Source organism: Erigeron canadensis, chromosome 2, assembly GCF_010389155.1.
Source record: "Erigeron canadensis isolate Cc75 chromosome 2, C_canadensis_v1, whole genome shotgun sequence".
Lineage (NCBI taxonomy): Eukaryota > Viridiplantae > Streptophyta > Magnoliopsida > Asterales > Asteraceae > Erigeron > Erigeron canadensis.
In genome coordinates, this window is record NC_057762.1 from 27,724,732 (window position 1) to 27,746,541 (window position 21,810).

The 21,810-nt window shown below is 31.9% G+C and overlaps 4 protein-coding genes across 4 annotated transcripts; 2 read left to right on the top strand and 2 right to left on the bottom strand.

The window, feature by feature from the left end:
- Positions 1-1,649: 1,649 nt before the first annotated feature.
- On the top strand, positions 1,650-2,352 carry LOC122588713 (glycine-rich cell wall structural protein 2-like). Its single transcript, XM_043760883.1, has one exon. The coding sequence runs from the start codon at positions 1,686-1,688 to the stop codon at positions 2,130-2,132; it is 447 nt and encodes a 148-aa protein (XP_043616818.1). The 5' UTR covers positions 1,650-1,685; the 3' UTR covers positions 2,133-2,352.
- A 3,948-nt stretch (positions 2,353-6,300) lies between these two features.
- On the bottom strand, positions 6,301-9,463 carry LOC122588712 (protein mago nashi homolog). The gene is made up of 3 exons (XM_043760882.1): positions 9,178-9,463; positions 7,886-8,062; positions 6,301-6,723 (listed from the first exon to the last, which is right to left on the bottom strand). Exons 1-3 carry the CDS (start codon positions 9,409-9,411, stop codon positions 6,664-6,666), a joined length of 471 nt encoding a protein of 156 aa, XP_043616817.1. The 5' UTR covers positions 9,412-9,463; the 3' UTR covers positions 6,301-6,663.
- A 985-nt stretch (positions 9,464-10,448) lies between these two features.
- On the bottom strand, positions 10,449-11,145 carry LOC122588010 (mavicyanin-like). The gene is made up of 2 exons (XM_043760158.1): positions 10,977-11,145; positions 10,449-10,888 (listed from the first exon to the last, which is right to left on the bottom strand). Exons 1-2 carry the CDS (start codon positions 11,143-11,145, stop codon positions 10,509-10,511), a joined length of 549 nt encoding a protein of 182 aa, XP_043616093.1. The 3' UTR covers positions 10,449-10,508.
- Positions 11,146-18,166: 7,021 nt separating this feature from the next.
- Positions 18,167-20,685, top strand: LOC122586421 (flavanone 3-dioxygenase 3-like). The gene is made up of 3 exons (XM_043758413.1): positions 18,167-18,400; positions 18,486-18,733; positions 20,111-20,685. The coding sequence occupies exons 1-3, from the start codon at positions 18,167-18,169 to the stop codon at positions 20,682-20,684; spliced, it is 1,056 nt and encodes a 351-aa protein (XP_043614348.1). The 3' UTR covers position 20,685.
- The last annotated feature ends 1,125 nt before the right edge of the window (positions 20,686-21,810 follow it).

A 21,810-nucleotide genomic window follows, 5' to 3' on the forward strand; every position in this document is an offset into this window, starting at 1 on the left:
TGTTTGGGACACACAAGAGAGAGACAAAGGAATTGGATTAGTTTTTTTTAAAGGTGAATTTCGCTTGAAACTTCGTGTCACGATTCGACAGCGAGAGGTCTAGTATACGTTGTATTAACCGAGTCCGCGCTAGAGAGCTCCCTCGAAGTAGAAATACCTATTTCAAATACCCATTGGGGGAAACCCCCTACTAATCCGTCTGAAGACACGACGATCAATAGGGGTAAACCCTGCCCTCTCTGACTTGAACCTGGATATACCAAGCCAAGCCCTCATAGAAGGACTAACTATATCTCAAAGTTGGTGGAATGAAGATTCGAACCTGGGACCTATAGGTCATCAAGGGAACTCCAAACCACTACACCAACTCAAAACAGGTGAAAGGAAGACATAGTATTAGTGTACGGATCATCACCTCTGTTGATAAACTTCGAGCCTCTAAGAATCTGTGCAATTATATTGCTTGACTTGCATACACAAAGGCCTTGAACAACGTAAACGGGATGCGTGTAATTATGTTTTAGGAAAAGTCCTTTGCTAAGTCTTTTTGTGAAGGCAAAATATATTACTGATGTTTGCACAACCTATACACAGTATGCATACGTTTTATATTACGATATATTGTTCGATCTTTTAAGTTGAATCAACATGATATATATAGGTCATATATATTGTCCTATGCAAATGAAAAGTTGGACTCAAAGCCAACCAAAATGAAAGACTTGCTATTTTAATTCCATCTCACATACGTCAAATTAATACTTCTTAACATGACCGAAGGCAAATTAAGTTGAGAGGATCTTTGTACTTATGTAATATGCTAGTAATTTATAACTAAATTTTGGTAAGAAATTAACAAGCGTTTGGTTCACGGATTTTGATGGTATCTGATAGTATTGGAATTGAATTCTATTCCGTAATACGTTTGGTTATCAAAAAATGAAAGACTTGTTATTTTAATTCCATCTCACATACGTCAAAGTAATACTTCTTAACATGACCGAAGGCAAATTAAGTTGAGAGGATCTTTGTACTTATGTAATATGCTAGTAATTTATAACTAAATTTTAGTAAGAAATTAACCAGCGTTTGGTTCACGGATTTCAATGGTATCTGATAGTAATGGAATTGAATTCTATTCCATAATACGTTTGGTTGTCAAAAAATGATGAAATTTTATTCCATTGGAATGTAATAATTCCTTCATTTGATGAAATCTCCATTCCTTAAGGTTCTTAAATGAAATTTCATTTTTATCCTCTTTTGAATTAAAATAAAAAAAAAATCTTTCATCAAATTTCATTCTTTCAGAATTTAAATTCCTTTTAACATATTCTAATTTTTTTTTTATGTGAATCAAACATGCACTAGAAACATATAATTTTCCAACATGGACTAGCATATAATAACATTTCATATGCATGCAATTAATTACTTTATTACCATAGTTGGGGATGGCCGGTCCATTGGGGTCAATCACAAGTGGCAAATGACTACCCTCATCTTAAATCCACCTTCAAGATCAGACCAAGTGTACAATAAAAATCTTTGCACCATTTACGGGTACTCATGCTCATATGCCAATTTACACATATAACCCTCATGCACTAGAGTCTACACCCCATAATGATCACTATATATATAATCCAACTAAGTTCACATTTACATAAATAAACCACAACAAGATGCATTCAAAAATATACCAAATTTCTATCATTGTTCTCTTCTTATGTATTTGCAGTGCAAATTTTGCATATAGTTCTAAAGGTGCAAGAAAGACTCTAGTGGAGAAAATGGCCACTTCAGACCCAAGTGGTACTACTACTACTACTGGATCAGGCCATGGTAAGAATTGGGACTATAGTTGGGGGTTTGGGTCAAGTCCAGGGAGTGGTTGGGGTTATGGGTCAGGATCGGGCCGGTCTCCTAATGGATTTGGTAAAGGTTATGGTTTTGGGTATGGTTCTGGGAGTGGAAGTGGTAGTGGCTCAGGGTCTGGTTATGGTTATGGGTCTGGTGGTGGTGGAGCTCATGGAGGTGGTCATGGTTATGGTTCTGGTTATGGAGGTGGAGGTGGAGGTGGAGGAAGCGGTTATGGAGGTGGAGGAAGCGGTCCTGGCAACCACGGATAATTAAGTTGTTGCAGCCCTAATTAATTGGTCATGTATGTTTCAAAATAGTAAAATAGGTTGATGGTTCAACAAGGTATGTGTTTTAAGTAATAGCATGTTGTGTGCAAGTTTGATTGTAATTTATGATTATGTAGAGATGGTCAATATATATAGGTATGATCATCCTATGTTATGTAACAAATTAAGTGTGTTTTTCTATATATAGTTTTTTCCTCATGAATCATAGGATCATGATTTCAAGTGTTAATCTAATTATTAATAATATATCAATGATCACATTTACTAAATACTACTCCATCTGTTCCATTGACATGTATGCATGCTATGGAACGATACTCGTTGTTACTAATGACGCCTAGGCTTACATATGAATTGAAGTTGGTAGATACGGGCCGGTTTAATCATTTGAGATGCCCAGATCATGTGGGAATCAGGTAAATGTATTTCAATTGCGTATGTAATGTGGTGAAAGACTAACAGTCCCTCCAGGCCTCCATGACCTTTTTCCTTTTTTTTTTTAGTTGTCTAAATATAAGCTTTCACTTCTATAAGTAACATCTTATTAAGTTATCAACGAAAGTTGACTTAATTATTAGCTTATTGAGTTTTTTAAAAGCTAATTGAAAAGCAATAAACGAACTCGTATAAGCTTATGCTTATCATCTTTTTAGGAGCTTACAAATCTAATTTTGATCGAGAAGCATATGGAACTTGGCTTATTAACCTTTCAACATCGGATTTGTTAAAAAGCAATAAACTAAACCTTGATGATTGATGTTAATAAGCAAATATGTAACGATAAGCTAGCTGCCACTAAAAACTAACACGATTTGATGTAATGATTATGATTTACTAAAGCAGTGTGTTTTTCCAAAGTGGATATATCTAACTATCTAATTGAAGATGGGAAGGCATATGTATTGAGATTGTCTTTTCAACTACATCATGAAGGAGCTAAAAGAAACTCACAACACATGGTATATATAACATAACCAGGGTTGATCTGTTAATCAACGTGTTAATCCAAAAGCTAACCGGCCGGGATAAATCCCTTTAACCCCAAAAAAACGTGTTATATATTCCAAAAAAAAAAATAACAAAATGAAGCCTAACTAATGCAATTCTCTATATAGCTCAGTAAAATGAGTAGTGCAGGGATGCAATTAATTCCTCAAATAGCTCAACAAAAACAAGGTGATTGTTCATATATAGTACTAAAAAGACAGTCTTGTCAATGTTTAATGGTAAACAGGCAAATATAATACGAGTATATTGGATGACAAATATATCTCTACTATAAAAGAGGAGGCAATTTTTTTTTTTTTAACAGCAATGTATTCGTATTCTATTATACCAAATATTCTAAACTAATTATTCTAAACTGCTTGAGATTGAACCTAAGACCTCCAATTTAACAGGCATATGCCTCTACCAAGTGGGCTACCCACACATCGACGGCCAAAAAAAAAAGGCAAGGGTCTTAACATTAATTTTAAGTATTTTTAGAAATGGGAAATAATACCGTCTTTCAAAAATATTTCATCAACAACTTATACATACAAATATACTTATGCGTTTAATAACCCAAACCCGACAACTGATGAAGTTGGTCGCCCGTTGGTGAGCATCACCCTAACTACAGTATATGAGTTATAATGATTTTAAGAACTCATTGATCATCGTGTATTTTCCGGGTACATTTTTAATGCAGAGATAATATTGGTAAATGATGAGTAAAGGTTTTTCAAAAATTGATGAAGATAATATAGTAAATGCATAGGATGACAAACTAGCTTGCCCTTTTGGCCTTGTTTATTGGCAAACTGGCAAATAATAAAAGGCCCTCTTGAGAATATATGTTGGTAGCCCATAGTTTGATCATAAAGTATGCTTCTTGATTGTTCTAGAGTTTAAAGATGATGTAAAATTAATGCAATCAAACCTCTAATTTATTGCACTAATAGAGCAGAAAATTAAAAAATATTCATCTCGAATTCAAAAAAAAGTACTCGTATAATAGAACTTGAATTTGATTACTTGACGAGTTAGGCAGAACCAAAACGAGCTTTTGGGTTCTTAGCCCTGAAATCGACTTTAGGATTATTGGTACGGGACTTCCCAAATTTCCCTTTTCTTGATTTCTTGGCGACCCTTCCTTTCTTCACCATAAGGACATGATCATCATGCTTCCAGGCCATAGCACGTTCAGCATTTTTTAGCATAGCGTGCAACTCGAGTATAGATTTCTTCATATGATTCATCTTGTATACCATGACAAAGTTTCTATAACTTTGCGGGAGCGAATTAAGAATTATCTCTATCTCTATTTTTTTTGTTGGAAAGCCAACCTTAACGAGATAGTCAATGTAGCCTTTCATCTTCAAAACATGAGCACTAACTGAGGCGCCTTCAGCCATCTTGCACGAAAACATGGATTTCTCAGTCTCGATGGCGTCATCTATCTCTTGGTTTGTCATAATCTGGGACGTTGGAGTTTCCATGAAATATAGACTGACTATTTAATAAACTACAACATAAACAGAGCAAAATTATAAGAGATGTCAAATTAAAAGAGGGACAAACATGATGTCTATAGTGTTGGATGACTTTAATTAGATTATTAGAACAAATTCTCGATTAAAAAAAAAAGGGACAAGATATTTTTTTTTTCTTTCTAAAGCAACATCATGAAAGACTACTAAATTCACAAAATTAAGCTAAGCAATTATAGTAGTATCTGTTGGAAGACTAATGCAAAACTATAAAGGTATAACGTACTTTCAATTCGGTTTTTTTTTTTCAATGTATAAAGCTTACCTAGAAAATAACATACCCTAGAAAATAAATACCAATGTATGTAACATATTTTTTTCTAATTTATTTCAATATCAACAAGAATAAGAAAAAAATATAAAAGTATTTTGCATATATATACTAATATACATCGCATACACCGAAGTCTGGAACAAAATTATGCTTTTGAAATAATATATATGGGGGTTGGTATTGTAAAACAAATATTAAAGTAAAACAAATAGGACAATTGATACACGATGATTTTCATGATGCACGGTGATTATGAGAAACCTATTGTTTTATTTGTTTTACTTTATAGGAATAAAACTGAAGAAGACAGTTAAAAGAAAATCGAATAGAAAACGTACTAGAGTTACGATTGGAGAAAACAAAGCAGGATCGTGGACACAAATATAGGTAGCAGCGATCAAATATATATATATGTGGTCTTATTATCTGATAGCGGTACATGGGCTTTCAAGTTTCTTTTTTTAAAAGCGGTACATGGGCTTTTTAGTTAGTTTGGTTTTGGTATGTGTCAATATCTTTCAGTTTATAAAGGTTTTTTTTACTTTTATTTTTAAAAATAAAATAGTCCTCTTGGGGGTCAGTGAGTTTCTTGTAAGAAGTCATCACCGTCTTTGCCGAGAGCCTTGAGCATCAGACAGTGTCGTTTGTGTATGTTTTGGTAGGACTCGAATGATTTTGGTTCAGGATAGGTCGAAAAATCTACTAAACACACAAGTGACAAAATAGTATTTTGGCTAGGGCCGAAATTTACCTGCACTAGAAAATCAATACACTATTATTAATTTTTATTGCTCAGCATCTAATTGGACATATGACCATTTTGGATACTTCTTGAGAACTCACAGAACATGTTCATACTTAATTGCTTTTGTTGGTGGCTTGGTACCACACTTTTTAATTCAAAGTCCTTCCCCTTGGAGTTTAATTGGTGCATTGTATGATATTCTTTTCCATTGTAGAAGCTAGATAGATTTTCTTTTTTTTCTTTTTTTTGGAATTTCCATGTCAAATTAGTTTTGGATATCCTTTTACTACCATTGTTTCTTCTTCGATGTCCACACTAGTAAAGGCATAAAACCTACTGTACATGAGAACCTGAAACCTTTTTAAAGCTTTTTAAATATTTCTTCATTATCGGGTAAATTTTGTTTCAGTCATGCTTTCGTCTCAATGAAATTCATTGTAACAAATTTGTAATGGAAATTACTCAGGACACAACTAAAACAAGTTGTACTATATGTAACCAATAGATAGCTATAGATTGTTTGATGTAAATAACTCATGCAAGTAAATAAAACTTATGCCCTGCAACAAGTGAAATAGCCCAGGATACACGACTGCAGAATGTAAGTCGTCTTATCTTACATTGTAAACAAAACACTGACAGCGTATGAAAGGAAGAAAAACAGACAAACATATATTCCTAACTCGACAGACCAAAAGTTCAAATTTCCAATTAAGGCATGCAAAGCAACCTCGACAGCAATATATCTCAAGGCAATTTTACTTGTCACGCGTTAAATTTAACTTTCAATCAAATATCAATTACCACCTAAACAAAAGACAATAGTAAAAGACAACCCAAATCCAAGCTGACATAAATGTTCAGCACCAAAGTTAGCTCCGCCATATTCGTACAAACTTGAACTACATAAAACATCATCTTCGGCAATCCAGCAAGTACCGCCAAAACCATTGTAGTTCCTTAGATTGGCTTGATCTTGAAGTGAAGCGAGATCAGCGAGAACACAAAACACTTCAAATCCTGCATATTTTAACTTGGATCAGCAAAAAAGTGAAGACAAACCAAATGGATCAAACAACTTGCATAAAAATGTACTTTCTTCTCGTAGTATAACTTTAGGGAAGTGATATTTGTACCATTTCTTTAAATTGATGTACCACAACTGTGCATTACTGGTTTGTACGGTCAGCTATACAATTTGTATATGTGGTACTTCCATCAAAAATGATGGTACGAATGTCAGTTCCCATAACTTCAGGGGGAAAAAAATACATTGGCAGCCGATTTTTAGCCAGTAGAAAAGCAATGTAATTAGAATGTAAGCAGCTAAACACTTGCTATTGAAATCAGACAATATCTTATCGAGACTTTTACTGTGCATGTTTAGCTCGCAAAGCTACTTACCCAAAAATATTATCATTCATAACTCGCATTTGTTTGTGAAGCAGATAAAATGTATCAACAACTACCATAAAATTATCATAAGCGTCTTCCTAGCCATCTTTCTAAGGTTTAACATCTTAATTGGCTCCTAAAAGGATTAAGTTAGAATGGTCGGCAATACAAAAAAAAAAATGAACCATACAGTAGCTTATGAGGACATGCCTCACATAGTCACATATACAATTAAATTTAATCAGATGAAGGTATCTCACACCACATGAAATGAAAAGAAAAAGAAAGAGTACCCTGCTGTCAGATTTCTACATGGTCAAAAATAATGTCTAAGAACATTTGCAAACAGAACAAGAGATGAGATGTTGAATGACAAAAAATCAAATGTAGTAGACAAAGGCATACTCCAGCAACATGAGAGGACATGGAATGTTGGGTGACTAAGAAGCGTTTCATTCCAGTTACTGTTGTCACAAATGTAGTAGACAGAATGACAACAGCATCCACTGTGTTTCTATAACATAAAGCACGCCATAACTTGCTTTATATCTTTTAGTTATAAAAAAACTCAGATGTAAGATAGATGACTGCTCTATTGGGTGGTCAAATCTATGTTCGATCACTACTAGTCTCTCCCTATGTGTATTTATGACACAGAAAGATAACATATAGGTTTCATAATCTTATAGATATCTATCAAATCAGAATGAGAAATGATCAAGAGATGAAAACCAAGATGCGGTATGATAACTCAGACTGATAGCAACTACGGAGATCTGTTGCAAACCTGAACAAGGTAATAGAAGATTCTAAGGCCTTCAGGGTCTTTACTGGTCTGCACATCCATGAGTGAACCAATCTTTGAAGTAGTAAAAGAAATGTGCTCATTTCCCATCACAATCTCGAGCTCTTGTCGTCCCACACGATCAGGCTCTGGCCAGTTGTTATCATCTTCCTTCATAATCTACAATACAAAGTACAAACATATATAAATAACATTCATGTTGCATCAGGCCCCAGAAATTCAAGTAATATAAAAATATATCGTAGCAGCGAAAACCTTAACAAGATCAACAGAGTTAAATGGACATAATAAAAGTCCTAGCTCAAACTGTAAGCTTTAACCAAAAGAAATCTAAAAGTGCAAGACCTGATATTAACCAAGTTCAAAATATTACTTCAGATCAGAGTAAAAAAATAACATTTTAGTTTTTACAAATGTATGCCTGTTACTGCTTCAAACGAAGATATTTTAAAAACAAGAGTAAATGTAAGTATTGACTTGATCCGCATAATATAACAAATTGGACAGTTTTTGATTTATTATGACACATTATCGGATAATAGCTTTCAGTATATTCCAAGGTCATGCTATCGTGGACTAAAAAGTAAAGACCAAGTAAAAATAGTGTTATATTCTGAACGATAACAGCAACAGAAAATGTTACGCCAGTAGGTGAAAACCACTGTTGAGATTAGTAATGATGTTCCCAAAACAATATTAATAAAATGATTAGGTCACACTTAGACACGTGAAACCCCTCATGGACATACCAGTCGTTAAACTCATATTTATCTGGATCCAGCTTCAACAATCAACCCCAGCAGTGCAACATTTCGAAACAAGAAAACGATTTTCAATTCCCTTAAGTCCTTAACTCATATGCTATACTATTAAATAAGTGAAAGTATTTAATATCCTAAATCTCTGACTGTTGACAAAATGCCCAACACTTGCAAGATATATCAAGAATACCGAAACCTAGCCAAAGATAATCAGCCCGAAAAATTTCCACATAAAAATCCTAACTTTTTAATCATAACCTAATTTCCAAACAGAAAAACGAAATCCACAGTATTAAATATTTAAATGAAAATCTGGAACACTAAACCCTAGAAGCTGATATAAACTCTAAAAATAATAATTAAATAATTATGTACTGCAGCAACAATTTTTTCTCAAATCATATATATACATAAATACATACATATTGTAAATCTGAAGTGTAGGAGCTAACAAAACCCTAACAAGCTCAAATCAAAATTTAAAAATACAAATATATATATATATATACAAACCTCGGAATCGGAGACGATGCGGCGGCATTCTTTGAGAACAGAAGGAGTGAGGAAAACCTCTTTACGGATCATAGTATCGTTTTTGTAGTTTGAGTTATTGGCGTAACGCAGCTTTCCGTCAGGCCTGAACTCGAATTCCAAAAACTCGTGACCGAACTTACCTTTGTGTCCTACATAGTACCGCAGGTAAAACTCTCCGGCCGCCGCACCGCCGTTCGTCTCTTCTTCCGCCATCTCTTTGTTTTTTTTTATTTTTTGGAGAAAAAGGGGGATGGATAGAAATTTTTGTATCGTATTGAACCGGGTTATAAATGTAGATTTTGTAAGCCCGCGGTCTAGATTTTAACGGCCCATACGTTTTGGGTCATTTTTCTCACTCGTACCAAAATAAGGTTTTGTGCTTTTGTTTGTATAGATATAAACACAAAGGAAACTAAAATGTAAAAAAGAAAAATGATGATTTCACCTAAATATTAGCTTAAAAGTCTTTTTAAACTCACATAAATGTGACAAATTAGATCTCATTAAATCTTTTTTCCAAATCTTATTTTTCAATTTTTAAGCTTTTAATTTAATAGGATTTGTCATTACCCAAATGAAAAATATAAATACTCGTTTTAAGCGACTGTTTTTATACATCTTCTTGTATTTTTTTTTTTTTTTTTGTTTATGGCATTCGAACAAGTAAGAAACAAGTTTGCCATTATTTGAGTATTTGTTCATAGTTAAGGATTAAACAATTGATAATTAACAAACTCCATTGTCATAGGTATAACCTAATGTTGTACATATATTTTTATCCAATTATGTTAATACAATCGGGTCGACACATGATAACTCATAGGTTAAGTGAAATTGCTACATTGGTAAAATACTATATGAACATGACTAAGGTAAGTGAACCAGTCAATATGAGGTTAACCCATTAAAATAGAGATTTTTGTCTCTTGAAATGTATGTCCAAAAATCAATATCTGGCAAGACGTATTTAGCATCATTTATAAGTTTGTAGGTGTCGTATGAAACTTATCCGTAAAGAAGATGTTAAGTGAGCCATAATTACGAGCTGTGCACTCCCATTTTTTGGACTATTCGGCTTAAAGAACATAAATTCATAATAAGGGGAATACGATGATAAATTATAGTCAAGGTATGAAATTTGTTGTCACTGAAGATATTTCCTTATATTGTAGTTCAACCAACTGCTTTATGTTTAAAAAAAAAAATACCAGACTGTTTTACCTAGTAGTAGTACATAAACTCTCACAAAATCACAATAATTAAATTCATTGAATTGTCAAATATTAAAACATAGTTACAAGATTTGTGCATTAAAAAATCGAGACCAAAACACCCAAAATCCCCAAAGCTCCCATCAAAACGGAATCCAATCCAACACGAACAAATACACCACCACTCTCTACCACGGTCGAAGGAGTATTCTTCTTGGAGCCACCACTATCCGACTTGGGTACATCACTAAGAGGTGCTTGCGCCACTGCCGATTGATTTCTTTCCACGATCACATCAAGTTTCATCCCGGAATAGCAATACAACCTATTACCACAAAAGAAATACCTTTCTCCAGGAGTCGTAAGAGGAATAGACGTGTTCCCATCACTAAAACAATTAATAACTTTCGTTGTATTACATGTTCGATAACTCTCTTGCCCCACCTCACACACACTGTCTGTGGACGCGTACTGAAACACTGAAAACGATATAAACAAAAATTTTTAAACACCACAACATATACATATATGAAAATAATACAAAGTACATAAATAATTAATTGTTACCCAAAACGTCACCAACGATGAATTTCTTCCCTTGCTCCCAAGTGTCGAGATTCGTACTAATGTCCCAACCAGAGTTGTCCCCGACTATATATGTGTTAGCATTGGATGTTATTACAAATCCAAAGACTATTATTAGACAAAAAACCACAAATGCAAGTTGTTTCCCCATGTCTTTTAAGTCTATGTGATCTTTGGGGTTCTTGGTTTATATATAGTTAAGGTAGGTTGCTTAATATTTGAAAAGTGTAGATAACCTAATTAACCACTATATAACTAACTAAAAATTAAATCCCATTAAAAAATTTAGATAATTATTTAAATATAAGTTTTACCTTCAAATTGCACGAGTTTTATATTTTACCTCATCAAGAAATTATTGTTTCCCATTTCGTTATGATATGCTTGTCATGTCAATAAAATAACCTTCTTTTTTTCTTTCTTTCTTTTTTTTTTTTTTAATTTTGCAATCAATTAAATTTATATTGGTAATTCATTTCTGATATATTTCAACCATATAATTTAATAACTATGTAAAAAAAGGAAATAATATTCAAGGAACATTTTAAAGATTATTTTTTATCAAACAACTTATAAATTTTTTTAATAAAATTTAACTTTGGCTAGTCTTTTACGAACTTTGAACTTAGGTGGAAGCTTATTTGGAAGGGGGTATGGTGGGACCAATCATATATGATTCATGACAGCATCGGGGTCGGCGTCCAACACCCATACCAGGTACTTTTACCACGATCTTTAGGTATTGGTGATGATCATTACGATTTCGGTAAGTTTGATTGTTTAAACTATGATGATGTACGGTACAAATGTATAATAAATCAAAAGCCTAGCTTGGTCAACACTTGTATCATTGTATGTGGGTTGATGAACCATATGTAGAAAATAATGAAGTTACTTGGGAATTATATAAAATAATTTGTTTGGTGGTTGGAGGCATGATAATGTTGTTGCATGGCAGTTGAACACCCGACTTTGTTTTCTTCTATTTTGTGTGTTTTATTAAAATTTATGTTTTCCAGAACTGAGATACTTCTTTTAAGGTGATAGATTTTAGAGTTTAGTAAAACTATAGTCTTTTTATGTTTAGGGGAGAAAATGGTCACCGATTTGGTGAAAATATTCAAATTGTCATGTCATTTATATCTAATAAATTTATTTTTTTCAAAATTAATCAATCCTACCCCAAAACAACCCAAATTAGTAACAATGGTAACCATAATAATAACAATAACAATAACAATAACAATAATAATAATAATAATAATTTTGGTACCCAATTGGTGTCAACACTTACCCGAACCCCACTCTTTTACCTTTACCCGAACCCCACTCTCTTCCCCTTTGTGGAATGACTATGGCAAACAATTCCATTAATATGTCTCAGCTAATAATGGCAGTGACAAACTTGTGATTATTGTACTACAACTTGCATAGTATAACACTTAGAACCTTATATTTTCAAAATTATAAGCTTTTATAAATTAAATGTATAAAAATATAATATTAATAATAGTATAAGCCCCATGTCCAATGTTGGACACGGGTCTAAAATCTAATTATAAAATATAGCGAGTCAAAATGATTGAATAAAAATAAAAATAAGACATGTAAACTTATGAAATTATTCTTTGCTTACGTTATTTGGAGATGATATATTTATTTACTTAGGTGAATGGTGCTAATCTGGGATCCCATGGTTTAGTATAACTATATTTCCTAACCACTTCTAAGATGTTTCAAAACTGGCCATATATTATGTCACCTTAGGAAGTATTTGGTTCGCAAAATTTAAAGGAATTCTCTGAATTTGGAATCTGAATTTCATTCGTAACCATTTTTTGTTGGAGAAAATAATGGGATTAGAATTTGATGCTTTTCTTCAAATTCCTTACATCATGGAATTTAGAATTCCTTCACAAAAACAATGGAATGTTTTGAATTCCATAGGATTTCAACTATTTGACCAAAAGACCCTTATTATTATTACTACTTGATGTGTAATTTCGAGTCTTAAAATTTATAAACTAAAACTACCAAAGAACTCACTACTACGCACTCACGGGCAGTGGACCCGATCGTTTGTAATATAGTTGAGAGGTAAATCTGAGTTCGTTCTCAGGGACTGTGAAATGATTAGTTGCTTGTTAAATGGTTTGTAAAACAGGTATTGCTTCGAAATTCCCCTTTGACAATTAAATAAATTGATTTGCAAAATGATTGCATAAATTTAAAAGACAAATTCAGACAATATAATTAAAAGTCATCCACCTTGACTTTCCTTGACTTCAAATGTGATTGCATTTGATGAAGAACAAATTCTCTAGAGTTTAAAAGATAATCGTGATAAGATTATACTACTCACGTGGTACCACCAACCGTGAACAAATTATCGAATCACCTAACTACTAGTTGAATTACCCAAGCCGGTACCACCAAAACCAAAACAATTCTTCTAACAATCAGTTTTATTGTTTATCAAATTATCAATTGAACTTATGTGACAATAACGTGGTACCACCAACCGATATCAATCACGTTGACAAAATTAATCTTTTCTTAAAATGATATTCACTATCATACCATGAACTAGTGATAATTACTTATAGACAAGTAACCGTTTTAAAATCACATACACATTCAACTGGTACCACCAACGAAGAATCATATGCAAACCAATATCGAAATTAATTAAATGAAAAAGATTAAAATAATCAAGATCACGGAACAATGATAATTAAATAAACCCTTTTGAATCAAAAATATAGCAATCACATTATCCGTCTCGTTTCATCAAGGTGGATGATTAAACAGTTAGCCACTCATGATCAATTCAAAATATTGAATAAAATAAAAGAGAAACATGATGTACCAATTGTTTGAAGAAAATAAATTGCAAGACAATAACGTAGATACGATCTAGATGGGTGCCCGTAATATCTTCGATGAATCCGCCTAAGTAAAACACTTGATTGGAGAAGGAAGAATCCTGATAAAGCAGCTCCTAGAAAGAGTTTGAATGCCTAATTTTCGTTTTAGGGTTTCCTATTTATACCCTTTCAAAATCTGATGCAGAAACAAGTCAGGATCTGTTCTCCCGTGCACCTACTGCGGCGCAGTGGGGTATTGTTCGACTTGACTTCGGCTTACTGCGGCGCAGTGGTTTATGTCACCACCACTGCGGCACAGTATGAATCCACGGACCCTTTTCACCTTTACTTGACTGCGGCGCAGTCAACTCCTAGCCATCTCCACTGCGGCGTAGTGGGGCTTTGTCCATAAAATTCCGTGGATCAGGACTGCGACGCAGTGGGCTTGTGCATCCCCACTGCGGCGCAGTCAAGAGCTTGTATAGAACCAACTTGTTTTGGTCTCGACTACTTGCTAAGCTCTGCCGTCTCGTCCATTCAAATCAACTCTCATCAATATAACGTACTTTCTGGCCAATAATCACCCGAAAATGTACCAAATGAATGTGCAACCTGTTCAGAGCATGAAAACACTAACAAACACCATAAACGCGCCAAATGCATACAAAAACGACTTAAAATATATAGTAAAATGGCCAATAATGATGTGGGTAATGGGTATAAATTAGTCACATCACTACTATTGTTATTATTGTTATCATTATATTAATGTTATCAATATTATTATTAATATAACTAATTCTCAATATTAATATATAATATTATTATAATAATTTATATTATTATTATTATTATTTAATATTCATTAATGTTATTATCAATATCATTTTTTAACTATTATTATTAAAAAATATATATTTATAATATTATTTATTATTAATAATATTTTTATTTGTTATTATATTATTTCTTAATATTATTAGTATTTTTATATTTAATGTTTATTATTGGTATAAATATATTATTATTTTTTATTTATTTTTAATTAGTAGAACATAATCATTATGACATTTTTATTTATTAATATTATTCTTATTTATTATTATTAACATTGTTATTTTATTATTATTAAATTTTTTATTATTTTATTATTATTAAATTTTTTATTCTTTATTATTGTTATTGTTATTATTACTTTTTATGTTATTATTATTTTTATTAATATTGTTATCATCATATCTTTATTATTATTTATTTATTATTTTATATTAGTATTTATATTTATTATTACTTTATTAGTCTTTATTTTTATTTCTATATTTATTTATTATCATTCATTATTTTTATTACTATTAGTATTAACATTTTATTATTTATTATTGTTTTTATTTTTTATATTATTATTTTATTTTTATATGTATTATTATTGTCATATATTTATTATTATTATTATTTTTAATATTTGTACTTACATTTAGTATTATTTTAGAAATATTTATTCTTATTAGTATATTTGTTTATTATCATTCATTATTTTTAATTTTATTACTATTATTATTTTTATTATTATCATTATTATATTTATTTGTTTCTTATTTATTATTACTATTATATATTGTTATTCTTAAAAATAATAATAATAATATACTAATAATAATTATAATGATAATATAATAATAGTTACTACTACTACTACTACTATTATTATTATTATTATTATTATTATTATTATATAAGATGTATAATAATATATTATTAAATTGATAAAAATACAAGAGTTTAACAAAGGGTATTTTTGTCATTTGTAATAGTTTGCATTCAAATTCCATTAATAGAATTACATTGAATTCTGTCAACCAAACACAAAACAAATTTTAAAACTTTCATATTCCAATTCCTCAAATTTCAATTCATTTGACAGATTCGAATTCCATAGAAATATTCTGAGAACCAAACGCCCCCTTGGGCCTTGGTGATAGGTTAACGCTAAAAATCAAAATTGACCATATATTATTATGTACATAGTCACCCCACTTACTTGAAAATGAAAATCATCAAACTATCGAAGACGCGTCACCTTTTGGAAAGAGTGATCGTCGTTGTCTTTATCATCAAAAATTCAAACAATATGGCAATATGCTATAGCTTGAGGACGATGATTTCTAATAACATAGAGATTTTGTGATATAGAAATCAAACAAACAAAAATGTAACATGGGTGGAATGGTGCAACATTCAATTGATATAATCACACTTAAATAGTTGTATACTTCTTTTTGTAGATGCTTATGTAAATAACTTACATTACTCGTTGTTGTCACCATTACCATCACCAGTCGCCACCTGTCATTGTCACAACCACACTGCCAGTCTGCCACTATCACGTATTGTGCGAACATCCGTCTAGTTATTAGTCAATGTAAACAACTTAAGCCCTCAACAAACAACTTAATTTATGATAATTGTATTGTTGTATAGCTTTCGACATATATAAGGAAAATTTTAGAATAATATTAATAAAAAGAATCATATCTTGGTTTTCAAAACAATCGAATCAGCAAACAAAATTACCACTCAAGTTTTAGTTTCACACATGTACTTGTATACCAACAAACCATATTAATGGTATTTATAAAATCGAACCGAACGGATTAGATAAGAATGAAGTAGGAGAATCAATCAAGTTGGGGAAATAAGACAAGTAAATGGATCGTGCGAGGAGGGGTTTGGGGGGTCAAAATAAAACCGTAACAAGTTGAGTACCCTCCCGTTCGCAATTTACGGAATTTGAGGTGGTTCCGCTTTCAATACTCTCGGAACTCCATTTCTATCATTAAGAAAAAGACAAAAAAGGCAGCCGTTGGTATTTGCTAGATTTTTTTTTGAAAGGCGGTATTTGCTAGATAGATTGCATTTTCTTTAATTTTGTTACGTTATTTTTTTTTCAATGTAATATTATAAAAAATCGCCAATTTGTTAAAGAAAGTTATATGAAAGAATTATCTAAAAAGCTATTAAATTATACTATTAATTTTTTATTTTTTAAAATATATCTAATAACTGTTTATATTAATTATTTTTTTTATAGGTTTTGCTAAACGCAGCTTTTAGGGCTGCAGTTAAGGTGCATTAAATAGTTGTACACTTATCTTAAAATTCAAGGGTGGGTTTTTGATATAGAAATGTACAAATTTTTTATACACATTAAATGCAGCCCTTAGGACTGCGTTATACCACCCGATGTCACTTCTATTACCACAGGTACGTCGCCCCATCACCACACCTTCGACGTCATGACTACCCCGTATTGCGCGAATACCGTGCTAGTATTCCCTTATAAACATACGAAAACACCAATTGAATATACAATCTATATCTATACTATATTATAAAAAAACAACACTTTATTTTTGAAAATGTTAAAAAATATGTAATATTTTTACTTATCAGCCCTTAAAATATATTCATCTACGCTACCCCCTTAACATTAATGATTAAATTACAATATCAATCATTTATTTCTTAAAATATCTCCATCAACCCTTTACATCAATTATTTACACTACTTGACGCCTCATCTAGCACCAACAGTCGGCCTCAATACCACAACGTCGCCATCACGATGATTGCCGCATTGTACGAGTAACGTGCTGGTTTCAAACAATAATTATATCAGATTAAAATTGCATCAATCCTCCCTACTAGGGACACCTGCATTATGTATTATCTTTATTCTTATACGGTTATACCTCAAGATTTCATGGGACTTAACATTTTGGACAATCTTAGTTGGGCACACCTCCGAGTTCGAGATTCTCCTCTCGTTAACTTGCGAGTATCCAATACTTACTTATAAATCATTTGTATTATTATATTTTGAAAAAGTACTTAAAATTTAAAGTAAATTCATTTAAAATGATAGTAGTCATTGTCTTTTCAGGAAAGAACCAAAATGCACTTTTCATATAGCAAGTATACTTCTTAAATTTAATATGAAAATTTGTTTGATGACAAAAGAAATGATGCAAAATTCTAAAAATCGACATAGATGTCTGCGTTTGTGGAAACCGTTTTTGAAATATACCATTTAACAAAAACAGGGTTGTCCCCGTACTCGCCACTAGCACAACTTGATATGTTTGTGGTAACAAATAATGGTCAAATATTAAAACTAACTTTTACACTTGTATCATCATATAACTTTTAATGTTTCTATTTATAGTACTTTTGAGGTTGTATTTGGAAAACTATAAATAGTAGTATGGTCCTTTTGGAATTAAACTCATTTCTTGGTTTGATTTGAACATGGAGAGCGATGATGATGCTAACAAGAGATACCCAATAGGCCAAACACCACCAGAAAAAGAGTTTTCATATGTCCCTAAATCTTATGAAATCTCAACATCAAGTAGACCAAGTTTGAACCCGGAAATCACAAATGTAGTGGTCATTGACTTAGCTGGTCTCAATGATCCTGATCAACGACCCAACATTGTCAAGAACATTGGAAATGTTTGTCGCGAAAGTGGCTTTTTCCAGGTAGGTGTCTTAGACATTTTTCAATATCATTATCGAAATGCCAATATTTTGTTTAATTTTTTTTTTTTTTTTTGTGGCAATTAAGATAATCAACCATGGGATATCACAAAAAGTGCTCGACGATGCATTAGGAACTGCATTTGGGTTTTTCAACCTGCCAACAACAGAGAAGACAAGGTACATGTCTAATGACGTTCACAAGCCAGTTCGCTATGGGACAAGTCTAAAAGATGGGGTTGACAAAACTCAGTTTTGGAGGATTTTTCTTAAGCACTATGCTCATCCTTTGAATGATTGGATCCAACAATGGCCCGATAAACCATCTGATTACCGGTAACATTCTATTAGCTAAAGACATTTTTTTACATTCTTTATAACATTCTTTTAAATTACAAGACATTTTTTTTTACATTCTTTATTAGCTAAAAACATCTTAGTTCAGCTTTATATATAACGTTCTTTATATTACAATAGGAAAAACCAATATGCTTCTAGCAGTAGGGAAGAAACATGTTTTCCCCTCACAAATTCCCCCATGAAAATCACATGTATAAATATAAAATCTCCCCCCTCACAAAATCATGGAAGTATGGTGTTTCTAACAGCATACTTGTTACCCTAATTACAATATAACATTTATTTACAATACAATAAGTAACTGTGTTCTATATATAAATTTTCGTAGTTTGAAATATGTTTTTAAGAAAAAAAAATGTTAAAAGTTGAAGGCCTGGTTGATTTGATTGGGCTTTAAGTGAGTCTAGAGAAAAATATTCTTGTCTGAAGAAAAAGTTACAATACAATTTTGTTACATGTTGATGACGCCCATCTGAAGAAAAAGACCCCACTTGACTTGGGACATCATCGGATCTATTTTTGTCATTATCTAATTTATAGTCAACTAGATCACTATTCAGTTTTCAAAATTCCTACTTTAAGAAATTACACATGCGTATAAAACAATCACTATTCTATGGGAAGAAGATATACAACAAATCAAACCAAAAGTCCAAAACATGGTAACAATCATAAATTTATGTACGTTTTCCATTGTTTTAATTTGACCAAGAAGATATACAAGAAAAATCAAATCAAAATATGGTAAAATGAGATATTTTCAATTATCTCCTTCCACTTTGGATTTGGCTATACGTAAACCCTTGTTTAAATATATTCATTTTGTACCCATCACTTTTGGTTTCCATTTTTTCGTCGACTCATTATCCAAATTACACAACTTTTATGACTTGGATCATTTTTGTATCACAGTATTAGTTATAATTAATTGGTGAGAATATTGATTCAAACCGCATACAAGGGTATAATTATGCATATGCGTATGTATACACTCGAAAAATTAGTAACGTCAACCTTGTTGGACAATACGTATGCAAAAAGGATTTTTTTGGTAAAGTTTTTACGTCGCCCACGTTGTGATGTTCACGACTTGAATAATCCCACGTGTTATTATTGGCAAAGTAATTTTATTGGACAACAGTTTAGAATACCTATGTGATCAGATATGTCGGAATGTGTAGTGAACGTATTAGACCATCAAGATTGATCAAAAATGTAATGTAATGTAAATAGCAAACAAATATGGATATATATTTAACATGTAAGAATTTGATTAATGTTTAGTACTTAAATACCACATATGTTTAGTTGTTTACTTACATTCTCTTTTTACTATGTTTGATAATTTTGTAGCGACAAAATGGGGGATTATGCTATGAAAGCAAGGCACTTGGCCCTCGAACTTATGAGGGCCATAACCGAAAGTCTTGGAATTGGCCCAAAATATCTTGAAAACAAGATGGAAGATGGTATGCAAGTGATGGCAGTTAATTGTTACCCAAAATGTCCAGAACCACATCTAGCTTTAGGATTGCCACCTCACTCGGACTATAGTTGCATAACCATTGTACATCACAGCTTGTGTGGTCTTGAAATCATGGACGCTTCTGATGGCACTTGGCGACTAGTCCCTGAACTACACGGGGCTCTCCAAGTCCATGTGGGCGACCATGTGGAGGTACTAAGTAATGGACTATACAAGAGCATAGTTCATAGGGTTACCCTCAACAACGATAAGACTCGGGTTTCTATTGCAAGTTTACATAGTATGGGAATGGATGAAAAAATGGCACCTGCCGAAGAACTTATTACTGATGAACATCCCACAAAGTACAAGGAAAGTAGCTTTAGGGATTTCTTGAATTTTCTCACAAGAAATGACATTTCAGAAGGAAAGAGCTTCATCCAATCACTCAAGATCAACTAAAATAATGAATCACTCAAGATCAACTAAAAGTTCATGAGATATATATATATATATATATATATAAACTATATAAAACTAATGAATAAATAGGTTTGTGTAACGGATGATAATTTGTTACTTTGTTTATATTTCACTAGCTTCGAGTAATATGTTTGCTTATGTTTCAACCATCTTCCTAGGGTAAACATCTCTCGATATATAGTCAGGGAAAGAGTCTAAGGCAACCATAAGAATATCGGTTAGGCCACTTAAGAGCTAAATGCTCAAGTCACCCTGACTAGGATCACTCACTGTTTACCCGTTTCTCTTTCTTTCTGTCTCATTTTACACTTTCAATGTGTTACAATAAAAACGGTTTGATTTGAATTTGTTTTCGATATTATTTTATAATGATTCTAATATTCCCTCCCATAAAATTGTTATATATATGAAAGATACCATTCTACTCTTAATTCTAACATTCCCTCTCATAAATTTTCTATACACAAAATTATCATTTTGTTCATAATTATTTAATTTACATCCTCAATTTCTTATCTTATAAAATATCTGCACTAACTCTTTACATCAATTACTTACACAATTACACTTATCACCACTAACAGTCAACCACCACCAACGATCACCACCACCACTTAACCATAGTCCATCACCACATTACGTTGTACAATTCTATTTATTTATTGTAATACGAAATAATTATAATCAAATCTTGTCATTGATTAGTTAACATTCATATTATATCTCAAGGCATAACATTTATCTCCTATTCATTTCGCAAACTCTCGACTAAAATATAAGAGTAAACTAGTTTGTCAACAACCATCCGTCTAAGAGCATCTACAATGGCAAAATTTGAAAAGCTTTTTTGATAAAAAGTGTGTAAGTGTGTGTAAGATTTTTTTAAAAAAAAGTCTTACTCTCCAATGATAAAAAAAGCTTTTGAAGACTCAAAGCAAAATAAAATACATAAATATAGTACAAAAATAGGTTTAGGATCAAACCTATAGCTTGATATATATAAAGCTTTTCATCATCTCTATCCTCTTAAAAACCTATATTATATTCAACTTCAAGCTTTTAAAAGCTTTTTATCATTGGAGGAGAAGACTTTTATAAAAAACTC